Here is a 12,300-nt window from a genome sequence, read left to right on the forward strand (position 1 = left end):
AAAATATTTTGAACTGAATGAAAATCAAAATATAACATACCAAAATCTGTGAGCTACAACTAAAGCAGTGCTTAGAGGGAAATTTGTAGCATTGAATGTTTTTTTGTTTTGTTTTTGTTTTGAGATAGTTTCACTCTGTTGCCCAGGCTGGAGTCCAATGGCATGCTCTTGGCTCACTGCAATCTCCGCCTCCCGGGTTCAAGTGATTCTTGTGCCTCAGCCTCCCGAGTAGCTGGGATTACAGGCACACACCACCATCCCTAGCTAATTTTTGTATTTTTAGTAGAGATGGGGTTTCACCATGTTGGCCAGGCTCGTCTCAAATGCCCGACCTCAGGTGATCCACCCGTCTCGGCCTCCCAAAGTGCTGGGATTACAGGTGTGAACCACCATGCCAGGCATACTTTCCTTTCATATAAACATTCAATGTGGCCAGGCACAGTGCCTCACACCTGTAATCCCAGCACTTTGGGAGGCTAAGGTGGGTGGATGACTTGAGTCCAGGAGATCAAGACCAGCCTAGGCAATATGGCAAAACCCAGTCTACAAAAAATGAGCTGGGTGTGGTGGTGCATGCCTGTGGTCCCAGCTACTCAGGAGTCTGAGGTTGGAGGATCGCTTGAACTGGGAAGTCCAGGCTGCAGTGATCTGTGATCCCACCACTACATTCCACCTTGGGCAACAGAGTCAGACCCTGTCTCAAAAAAAAAAAGTCTACAGTTAGTAATTTAAGCTACCACTGTATGAGACCAGAAAAAGAAGAGCAAATTAAACAGAAGGAAGGCAATAATGAAGAGCAGAAATTAGTAAAATATGGAACAGAGAAACAGTGGAGAAAATCAGTGCAACCCAAAGTTCATTCTTTGAAAATATTCATGAAGTCAATGAACCTCTAATGAGACATAAGGAGAAAAATAGAAATGACTAATATCAGGAATGAAAGAAAGGGTATCATTACAGACTCTATAAACATTAAAAGGATAGTAATGGAATATACAACTCTGTCCATAAATGCAGAAGCAGATAAAATGGACCTATTCCTTTAAATGTAGATACAAACTACCAAAACTCACTCAAGAAGAAACAGATAATTTGAATAATTTCTTATCTGTTAAATAAATTGAACTTATAGTTAAAAACCTAACAATGCAAACTCCAGGCCAGCTCTGTGCAGTGTCTTCCAGAAAATAAAAGAGGCAAGAACACTCATATGAGCCAGAATTTACTCTATCAAAACCAAACCAAAATTACAAACATGGAAAACTATAGACCATAGTTTCCTCATGAACACAGATGTAAGAATCTTATTCCACGAACACAGATGTAAAAATCTTCAATAAATTATTAATGAATCACATTCAACAATATATAAAAAGAGATAGTACACCATGACCAAGTGAGATTTATCCTAAGAATCACGCCTGGTTCACCATTTGAAAATTGGTCAGCATAATATACCGTATTATCTAAAATCTTAGTATATTCACAGAAATCATTTGACAAAATTCAACATCCATTCGGATTTGAAACTCTTAGCAAAGCTAGATACAGAAGAGAACTTCCTAAACCTGATAAAGGACATATACAAAAATACCCTACAGTTAACATCATACTTAATGATGAAAGACTAAATGGTTTCCTCCAAGAATCGGAAGAAGACAAAGATGCCCACTTCGCTCTTATTCAACATTGGAAATCTTAGCCAGCACAATAAAGCAAGAAAAAGAAATAAATGGTATACAGATTGGAAAGGAAGAAAAAATACTGTCTACTTGGAGATGACATGATTTTCTATGTAGAATGCCCATGGAATTTACAAGGAAGTTCCTAGAACTGATTAGTGAATTTAATGAGATGATAGGATATGAAGTCATTATACAAAAAGCAGTTGTAATTCTATATAGTTGAAATGAACAATGGGAGATCAAAATTTAAAAACCGAACTATATACAATAACAAAAAAAAATGAAATACTTAGGTGCAAATCTCATAGCTTAATATTCAACAGTATTCAGTATATTAAATATTCAAATCCAGCATGGTAAATATTAGGGAAAGGCAAATTAAACCACAGAAATACTATCCACCTTTTAGAATATCTTAAAAAAAAAAAAAATCTGGCCAGGCGCAGTGGCTCATGCCTGTAATCCTAGCACTTTGGGAGGTGGAAGTGGGTGGATCACAAGGTCAGAAGTTCAACATCAGCCTGGCCAAGATAGCGAAACCCCATCTGTACTAAAAATACAAAACTTAGTCCAGCATGGTGTCAGGTGCCTATAATCCCAGCTACTTGGGAGGCTGAGGCAGAGAATTGCTTGAACCTAGGAGGCAGAGGTTGCAGTGGGCCAAGATCGCACCACTGCACTCTAGCCTGGGCAACAGAGTGAGACCCTATCTCAAAAAAAAAAAAAATCTGATAATACCAAGTGCTGGCGAGGATGTATTTGGTGATAGGAATGTAATGTGGTGTGGCTACTTTGGAAAATAGCTTGGCACATTCTTATAAATTAAACATGTAGCTCACACTCTAGTTGATTGCCTAAGAGAAGTGAAATTTGACATTCTTCTGGAAACCTCTGCAAATGTGTAGAGCTCTTTGTTCATGATCATCAAAAACAGACAACCCAAAGTTCTTGAGCTGGTCAGTGTGGTACATACTGTGGATAAACATACTGTGGTACCTGCACAGAGGAATACTACTCAGAAATAAAATGAAGTATGATACACTTACCAATGCCAACGAATCTCAACTGCTGGGTGAAAGAAGCCGGACTCAAAAGGCTATATGATTTCATTTTAATGACATTCTGGAAATGGCAGAACGATAGAGTTGGAGAGCAGATCAGTGGTTGCCAGGGGTTTGGGGCGGTAGGAGCGTTTGACCACAAAGGGATCCCATGAGGGAATGTGTTTAGGGTGATACAGGTTATTCTGTATCTTGATTGTGAGACTGATTTGAAAAACTATGCTTTTGTTAGACTTGTAACTGTACAACAAACATGTAAATTTTACTATATGTGAATTTAAAATAAAATTTAAAAACAGTATTAGGAAATCAAGGTATGGTATATTAAATATTAAATTATAGTGGATTGTTAAGGGAAGAAAATTAAAACATTAAATACAAATTGTTTTAAATTTTTTCATGTTCAAATATTTGTATATGTTATTGAAATATTTAAATATTTGTATATGTTACAAAACATTCCTTAGAGGTAAACATAGGATTATCAAATAACATTTATAGCCATTTACTATTTCATAGTTTATGAAGCATTTTTTAATACATTAGCTATTTGACATAGTCTGATTAGTCAGTTTATTTTGACTATTTTAATATTACTACTCTTGGGAGATTTTTATTTCTGTACATTTTTTATTCTACATCAGAATTCACCTTCAATAAGGATTAATAAGTAACACTCATTGTGGAGACAGCAATTTATAAAAAATTTTCACGAACTTTTTATATTTTAATCACTTGTGTAGTCTGTGGTATTTATCAGTGTACTCATTTCATAGTAATGACAACTCTGTGCGTGACACCATAACTAATATGTAACATTTGTTTTAAGACCACTTTCCTGGTGGATAACAAAAAGGTTTTTGGAACTCATCTCATGCAAGACATGGTGAAAGATGCACTTCGGTCTTTTGTCAGTCCTCCGGTGCTTTCCCCCAAGTAAGTGTTGTAAGACATTTTAGAGTTGTATGTGCTCCTTTAAAAGCCCAACTTCTCTGTACTCCTTTATAGCCAAAGTATCAAAATTGTTTGGGATCAAATCCCCATGTAAAAGTAACTTAATCGTGTTAAAATTAACTGATCTCTGCCACATTGTTTAGATTAAAACTAAGGTTTTTATGAGGTTGACAAAATTTCTGATAACTCCTCTAAGTTTTTTGTCTCCAGTGTAAGTCCTTCAACTTTGCTCTAGTAGTGGCACTGCCCCGAAAACATGCTGCCACCAGAGGCTGAGAAGGATTGCATGCAGAAAGAATCATCATTTGATTTGGCATTCTGAGAAATACCAGGCTTTTCCAATGGGGAAGGAAAGAAAGGAGTCATTATTTCTTAACAAAGCACTTACACTTTGTTAAAAAAAAAGTATATACGCTTAACAAAGTGTATCTTTTTCCACTGAAAGATACACGATGGCTTTCTATCACCAATTACTTCATGGTAGATCTAACTAATTCTATGTAATGACCTCCAAATATTTCATAATAAATGTTGAGTATCTCTTATCCAAAATGCTTTGGACCAGAAGTATTTTAGATTTCTGATGTTTTTGGATTTTGAAATATTTGCATGTACATAATATTGCTCAGGCTGGAGTGCGGTTGCGTCATCTCAGCTTACTACAACCTCCGCCTCCCAGGTTCAAGCGATTCTCCCGCATCAGCCTCCTGAATAGCTGAGATCACGGGTGCATGTCACCATGCCCAGCTAATTTTTGTATTTTTAGTAGAGATGGGCTTTCACTGTGTTGGCCAGGCTGGTCTCAAACTCCTGACCTCAAGTGATCTGCCCGCCTTGGCCTCCCAAAGTGCTGGGATTATAGGCTTGAGCCACTGCACCGGCCTAATATGTTTCTTTTACATGGTGGTGTAATTTTTGTTAGCTCAAATCTTTTGAAAGCAGAATTCAGCCTGTTCACATTTGGTATATGCTATTGGGTCTGAGTTTGATGTTAATAAATCAACAGTCTATTAATCCATTAAATAAGATGTCTTAAACAGAAATACACGTAAAACAAGGTTATGCATTGATCAGTGCATGGAAATGTGACCAGAGGCTCATAGGAATCTAACCCTTTATTTCCCCTGTTAGCAATGATCTAATAGTCTAATTTAGTATCTTCAGAAACTTTATGGAACATGACTACCACAGATAATGCTAAGTAACTATATATATGGAAAAGTTTATTGTGTGATGTTCTAGTTGTTCCTCTGTTTTAAAAATTTCAGTATCGTAGATGAGAATTATCTTTTCCTTTGTAAGTGATTTGAAACTTCTTCTGGAGTGTTGATGAGTTTCTCTTTATTTTAGGAGTTCAGAAGTTTTACCAGAATATTCATGTGTGATTTTCAGCTAGTCCTATCTGGAATTCAGTCATTAAAGACTCGAGTTTTCAGTCAGATCATTTGTCCCTGTTATTACTTATTTATTGCTTCACTTTCATCTGTTTTGTTTTCTCCTTTTTTAGAGCTCCTAGCATACTGAGTATTCTAGAGCTCCCTTACCTGTGCCTCATGACATTCGTCTCCTTGTTATTTTTGCTTTGTTGTGAGAAAGTTCTTCTCTTGATCTTGAAGGCTACCAATGAACATATTTTTTCTACTGAATTTTAAAATTTGAAAATAATCATCTTTAGATTGAGAGAGCCTTTTTAAAGTGCTTTATTTTAATCTCAGGTAATTTTCTTGCTCTAGGGTTAAAGTTGTAATGAACCTTCAGCACTTCCCATTTCACCAAATGCCTATTCCAGGTGTTCACCTTTTTCTTTCTCCTGGGTGCTGGTTGCACTGTCTTTTCCATTGTGTGACCTTGGCTCTGTTTATCAGATAAGGAACACCGTAAAGGAAACCACTTTGTGAGAAGAGATGAGGTGCCAAAGGGATGTTTCGGTGATTTATAACCAATGGGATGAGGAGTGGGGATACAGAAAAAATTAGGATCCTGTATAGTGTTTTCTTTGTAATGACTATTATGAGCACAGTCCATGAGGAGATCAGTTGTAGGAAAATATATATGACACTGAAGTAGGGTCATGAAAAAGTAGGGCTTTGGACTTTTCCTTTTCTCCTTGCTAATTTGATCTTACTGGATCCAACTCTGATTGTTCAAATATAGATCTATAGGAATTGGAAATATTACAAATGTATTGTGTGAACTACGTAATAATTGTAAAATGTTTCATAATCTAATACCAGCATTCTTTAACTTAGGAATTGGTTCCATTTTCTCTTTAATTCACCTTCTCTGTCATTTGTAGCATCTGCAGTAATTGCTGCTGCTTTCGTTTGGGCCGAATAGATTTTAATGATGTGACTATTATCTTGCAGGTGCTACCTATATAATAATCACCAGGCTAAGGACTGTATTGACTCCTTTGTTACTCACTGTGTTCGGGTAAGAGCTACAATTTGGATTGTTGTAATGGGTACTTTAAAAATCATGGGCTGTGGCCGGGCGCGGTGGCTCATGCCTGTAATCCCAGCGCTTTGGAAGGCTGAGGCAAGTGGATCCCCTGAGGTCAGGAGTTTGAGACCAGTCTGGCCAACATAGTGAAACCCTGACTCTACTAAAAATACAAAAATCAGCCAGACGTGGTGGCACACGCCTGTAGTCCCAGCTACTCAAGAGCCTGAGGCAGGAGAATCACTTGAACCCAGGAGGTTTCAGTGAGCGGAGATCATGCCACTGCACTGCAGCCTGGGCGACAGAGTGAGACTTTGTCTTAAAAAATAAGAATAATAAATTGCTGGACTGTAATTCCTTCAGTGTCTTTAATTAATGCTTTTTTTCATCTAACATTTCTTACTTACTTTCAGTGAATAGATAAAAACTCCTAACACTTGAGTGGATGGTTTTATAACCTGAGGTCTTCTGATAGGTTATTAGCTACAGAGGCAGCCTTGGATGACCTCTCCCTGCAGCCTGCGAGGACCGCAGATAGGGAATGTTATGACTCTCAACTGGGAAAACAGCAGTTGCTTCCTTGAAATTTTTTGTGAATGGACATAAAAACTTTTTTTTTTTTAACCTTACAAAGAATATTTTTAACATCCTTATACACTTATCTTTGTATTATATTAATGAACTGAGTTATAATAAAATTAAAATTATTGACTGGGCACGGTGGCTCACGCCTGTAATCCTATCACTTTGGGAGGCCAAGGCAGGCGGATCACCTGAGGTTGGGAGTTCGAGCAGCCTGACCAACATGGAAAAATCCTGTCTCTACTAAAAATACAAAATTAGCTGGGCATGGTGGTGCATGCTTGTAATCCTAGCTACTCAGGAGGCTGAGGTAGGAGAATTGCTTGAACCCAGAAGGCAGAGGTTGTGGTGAGTAGAGATCACACCATTGCACTCCAGCCTGGGCAACAAAAGCAAAACTCTCTGTCAAAAAAAAAAAAATTATTTATTTAAATGAGATCACAAACTTTTTCATCTTAATTAGGAAAAAATGCAAATCTTGTAGTGAGTTGAATTATTCATTTTTATTTAATTTTAAAAAATACTTATTTATTTATTTATTAAGACAGGGTCTCCCTCTGTTGCCCAGGCTGGAGTGCAATGGTGTAATCTTGGCTCTCTGCAACCTGTAGCTACCCCCAGGGCTAAAGTGATCCTCTCACCTCAGCATTCAGAATAGCTGAGACTACAGACTCACGGCACCCCACCTGGCTAATTTTTTTGTGTTTTTTGTGGAGACGGGTTCACCCTGTTGGCCAGGCTGGTCTCAAACTCCTGAGCTCAAGTGATCCACCTGCCTTGGCCTCCCAAAGTGCTGGGATTACAGGCATGAGCCACTGCACCCGGCTTCATTTTTATTTAATTAGATGTAAATATTTCTCTTAGAGATCTCCAACAGGTGACTTTTTTGGGTCTACTTCCAGTTACTAAAAGTTTATCTATGTATATGTAGAGAGAGAGAAAAAAAAAAGCAGCATGGTATGGGGAAAAGAGAAAAAAACAGAAGACCAGATTTCATTTCTTTTTTATCATTAATATTTTATCAGGCACATCACTTTTTTATAAACTTTCCTTTTTTTTTTTTTTTTGAGACAAAGTCTCACTCTGTCGCCTAGGCCAGAGTGCAGTGGCACAGTCTTGGCTCACTGCAACCCCCGCCTCCCGGGTTCAAGCAGTTTCTCTGCCTCAGCCTCCCATGTAGCTGGGATTACAGGTGCCTGCCACCACGCCCAGCTAATTTTTGTATTTTTATTAGAGTTGGGGTTTCACCATCTTGGCCAGGCTGTTCTTAAACTCCTGACCTCCTGATCCACCCGCCTCGGCCTCCCAGAGCACTGGGATTACAGGGGTGAGCTACCGTGCCCGATCCAACTTTCCACTCTTTAAAGAGTAAAATGCTTACATCTTCTCTGACCTTTTACAGGGTAGTTATTGATCAAATGAGATAATATCTGTCAAAGAATGCAAATATAAAACAGTATTATACTTAGAGAATCTTCTAATTCACACTTAAAGCGTCTTACCAATCCATGTCTCTTGCCTGGTTAGTGGAATGTTGCATAGTATTTTAGATGAGAACACTGTATGGAGAAAGCAGGAATAAAGAACAATAGTCAAGGTTTGTGGCTATTAGCTCTTCATAAGCTATATAATTATTAGGCATTCTGGTATATTTATAGCGGCACAGGAATGTCAGCCTTGAACATTGGCTTTTGACTCAAAATAAGCAGGAAAGAAATTGTCCTTGTGAAATTGCAAGGAGGTATCTAAAGATCGAAAGAAGATATTTTTACCATATGAAGGGAAGTTTCACATGAAGCTATGTTTTTTCCGGTTATTGATAAATTCTGGTGTTGAGTTCCTTAAACACCTATGTAAAAATTAAAAGTATACATAGACATAATTCTCATATACACAGCATTTTTTCCCCTTAAACCAGATTGTGAACTTGGAATGTTAAGTTTCTTTGGTACCAGGAAATTTCATATTTACGGTTGACAAATTATATGTGTATTGCAGCCATTCTGTAGTCTTATTCAGATCCATGGACATAACAGGGCTCGACAGAGAGATAAGCTTGGTCATATTCTTGAGGAATTTGCTACCTTGCAGGATGAGGTAAGAGCCAGGTTCCCCTCTCTTCTAAAATTAAATGACTCACACACTTTGTCCAGATTTTTAAAAACAATTCTTCCGAACAATATTTTGACTGTTTTGATCCACTTTTCACTTAAAATATAACAGTTTCTTACACCAGCGTTTACAAAATGAAGCAGAACAATAATCCAAACTGATAGACATCTTAAATATTTCTTTGATAATAGGAATAAATTACGAAATATGTATAAAAATGATAGTTTTATAACAAGGTTACATATAAAAATGTTAATATATTAATTTTAAAGTTAATATATGTACAGCAGCAATATTGATAAGTAAAGACCTGAAGTGTATTATTGGTATTTTTGTCCTTTAAAATTGATGTCTTTTTAGTTTAAGGCATGTTTAGGTAAATGTTAACCATTGTGAAATGAGAACTTCAAATGTAAACCTAATAAAAATGCATTTAAAAATGTTTCTTTGGGTGGTCAGATTTAAATTTTCTGCTTATATTCTTTTTAGCTGTATTTTTTTTTAAAGTTCTCTCATTACCTTAAGAAAACTAAACGAACACAGTTTATGACATTTTATTTTAATAGGCAGAAAAGGTTGATGCAGCGCTTCACACCATGCTGTTGAAACAGGAACCCCAAAGGCAACATTTGGCCTGTTTAGGTACCTGGGTCCTTTACCATAACCTTCGCATTATGATACAGTATCTTCTAAGTGGCTTTGAATTGGAACTCTACAGTATGCACGAGTACTATTACATATATTGGTAAGAGCACAGTTTGAGTTAAAATTGGTGGTAGGTGGAATGGATAAGATCTGAGAGAATTTAGAGTTAATTTCAGGGTACTTTTTCATTTAGTATATTTTACCTTTAGTTGTGGGACATTTGGAAAAATTCGAAAATTAGAGCTGGATCATCTTGAATATCTTTAAGTGCTATAATATTGCATGAGTGTATTTTTTCAAACATGTAAAAATTAACAAAAAATGACTCCAAAGTAAATGGATTGATTGAAGATCATTTATTTGTTCATATGGAGAAAAATTAACACGTTTTGCCCTGAATTTGGTGGCACTACCTGTGGATGTACTTGACAGAGTTAAACATCAAATTGGAATCAGGACTGTCTGCTTAGAAGAAATCATGACCAAGCTGATTACTGGGTGCATAACTGTTTCAAACCGTGGTGCTGAGGATGCACTTCAGGAGCTTTGGAGTTGATAAAAGATGATCTTCAGCAGAGTAGTTCTTCCCTTTCACTTGAGGACAAAATAAAGAAACCTAGTAAGAGGATGCTTGAACATATTTTAGGCATGTAAAAGCTGTCATAGAAAGAAAATAAAATTGAGCATTAATGAATTCAGTTATTTTGAATCTTTTTCTCAATCTGGCACATAATTTTAAACTAATGACCTGTGTTACTCATCACAAACACTCAGGTTTAGTATATTAGACTAATAGAGTTCACCTTTTAAACTTATTTAAACTTACTGAACTTAGTAATTAAGATATTCTATATTCTCTGAAGTCACTGCTGTGGGAGGGAAAGTAATTCTCTTCCATGCTGTTGACGTACATTTTGTTATGAGCAGTGAAGGCTCTTGACAGATAACTCTTGCTTATGAAAAGTGAATTTGAGCATCAACTATAGCAATATGAGAATAATTTTCCTTGCTATACGTTCTTCAACATTTATATAGATAATACGAAATAATCCTTAATAACAGGTATTTATATAGCTACTTTGGATAGTACATTTTGTTATTCATAGTAGACAATACTGGTTTCATTAATTTTTGTATGCTTTTTTGCACAGAGAATTGGGATCTTAATTCAGCAAATAAATGATACTCAGATAAATACTCTGTTACACATTTGTCTATATTCATAAGTAGATTTGTTTCTTTTCTTATTAAAAGAACTTTAGTTCTGCCCATAAATACCCTTGTGGTCTTTTCATAATTGTTTTTGAACTGCTTTTTAATTTCAAAATGACAGATTGGGCTCCTGCATTTCCCTGAGATAACCTTTAGTTGTTTTTCATGCATACGATCCCTGAAGCATGTGGACTCTTTTTAAATCATCAGCAAAAACAGTGATCCTTAAACTTTAACATGCATTGTAATCACTTGGAAAGTGCGTTAATACACAAATTTCTGGGCTAATTCCTGACCTGTTAGGTCTAGGGTGAGACCGAATAATTTGCATTTCTAACTGGTTCTCAAGTTAACTGCTGCTGGCCCAGAGATGACAATTTGAGAACCATTGGTATAGAATATCAGCACTCTCTTAGACATAAATGTATATTAATTTTGATAAAGCACTTAATAGATCATTGAGGTGCCTGATATTTGAGAGGAAAAGGCTGTATCTTAGTTGTCCCCTTCACTCATGTGTCCTTAGGTTAGATAAACAGAAGGTAGACGGCACCGTCAGTTCCCTATAGAAATCCTTCACTTGAATTAAGGTATATGAGTTGTTATGGACTCTCACATTTTGTAGGGTGGCAGGGAAACAAAATTCAGTTATATACTGTAAAAGGGTACTATAGTAAATGTTTTTCTTAAATTAAGGGCCAGGAATTGTTTACTCTTCATATGCAATTATAGGTCTTATTATTATTGATTATGTTATGAAGTGTATATATATATATATGTCTCCTAGATTTGAAGACTTTTCTGGCTTAGCAGTGTTAAAGTTCTGAAAAATTAGTGTCTGGTAGAATGTTCTGTTTTATATTTTGTTTATTAAACTCAAGTAAATTGTAAATGTGAATGTTCTTAATTTTTAAGAATGATTTTTTATAATGCCAATAATTTTTTATCTTTTTCTGATTTTATTTGTGATTAAAATATTTATAGACTGAACTGAACTGTGTTCTGATACAATGAAAACTTAATGGGCATTCATTTGATTTGCATATATACATGTATAATTATCAGGAAATCTGGAAAGTTGTAAAATGTTGAAAGGGAAAATTCTTGTGTTCATTTCTTGTAAGATCTATAATCAAATGATCCGTTTTTAAAGACCTAAAGCATTATTTGAAGTATCTATTGTTGTTAATATATGTGTTGATAAAGCTGTCTCATTTAGACATCTACCATTAACTAACATTTTGTATCCTTTAAGGTATCTCTCTGAATTCCTTTATGCATGGTTGATGTCAACATTGAGTCGTGCAGATGGCTCTCAAATGGCAGAGGAAAGGATAATGGAAGAGCAGCAGAAAGGCCGTAGTAGTAAAAAAACAAAGAAAAAAAAGAAAGGTGCTGTGGATTATTTTTAAACTTAACAACAGAGTGTACTTTAATTTCTACAAATAAATAAATGGAACTACTTGTGAGTTACTCATTATATTTTAGCTCTTGTTCCTCCTCTTTTCAGAAACTATAAGGTAGAGACTGAGTCCCAGTATTAATGACATAAGTTTTTTGGTTGCTTTCCTTGCTTTCATTTCTTTGCTGTTCTGTCTATCAGAGAA

The 12,300-nt window shown here is 36.0% G+C and overlaps 1 protein-coding gene across 5 annotated transcripts in view; it reads left to right on the forward strand.

Annotated features, from left to right (window-relative positions):
* The window catches only part of NAA35 (N-alpha-acetyltransferase 35, NatC auxiliary subunit), an 86,960-nt gene that overhangs the window by 68,852 nt on the left and 5,808 nt on the right, over window positions 1-12,300 (forward strand). For all 5 annotated transcript variants that reach the window (XM_023229564.2, XM_023229565.3, XM_023229566.2 and 2 more), the window contains exons 14-18: window positions 3,576-3,682; window positions 6,067-6,133; window positions 8,723-8,821; window positions 9,403-9,581; window positions 11,949-12,085. In XM_023229564.2, coding sequence (XP_023085332.2) covers window positions 3,576-3,682; window positions 6,067-6,133; window positions 8,723-8,821; window positions 9,403-9,581; window positions 11,949-12,085 — 589 coding nt within the window. The remainder of the gene's footprint in view (window positions 1-3,575; window positions 3,683-6,066; window positions 6,134-8,722; window positions 8,822-9,402; window positions 9,582-11,948; window positions 12,086-12,300) is intronic.

The sequence above is a fragment of the Piliocolobus tephrosceles genome, chromosome 14 (assembly GCF_002776525.5).
Source record: "Piliocolobus tephrosceles isolate RC106 chromosome 14, ASM277652v3, whole genome shotgun sequence".
Taxonomy (NCBI): Eukaryota; Metazoa; Chordata; class Mammalia; order Primates; family Cercopithecidae; genus Piliocolobus; species Piliocolobus tephrosceles.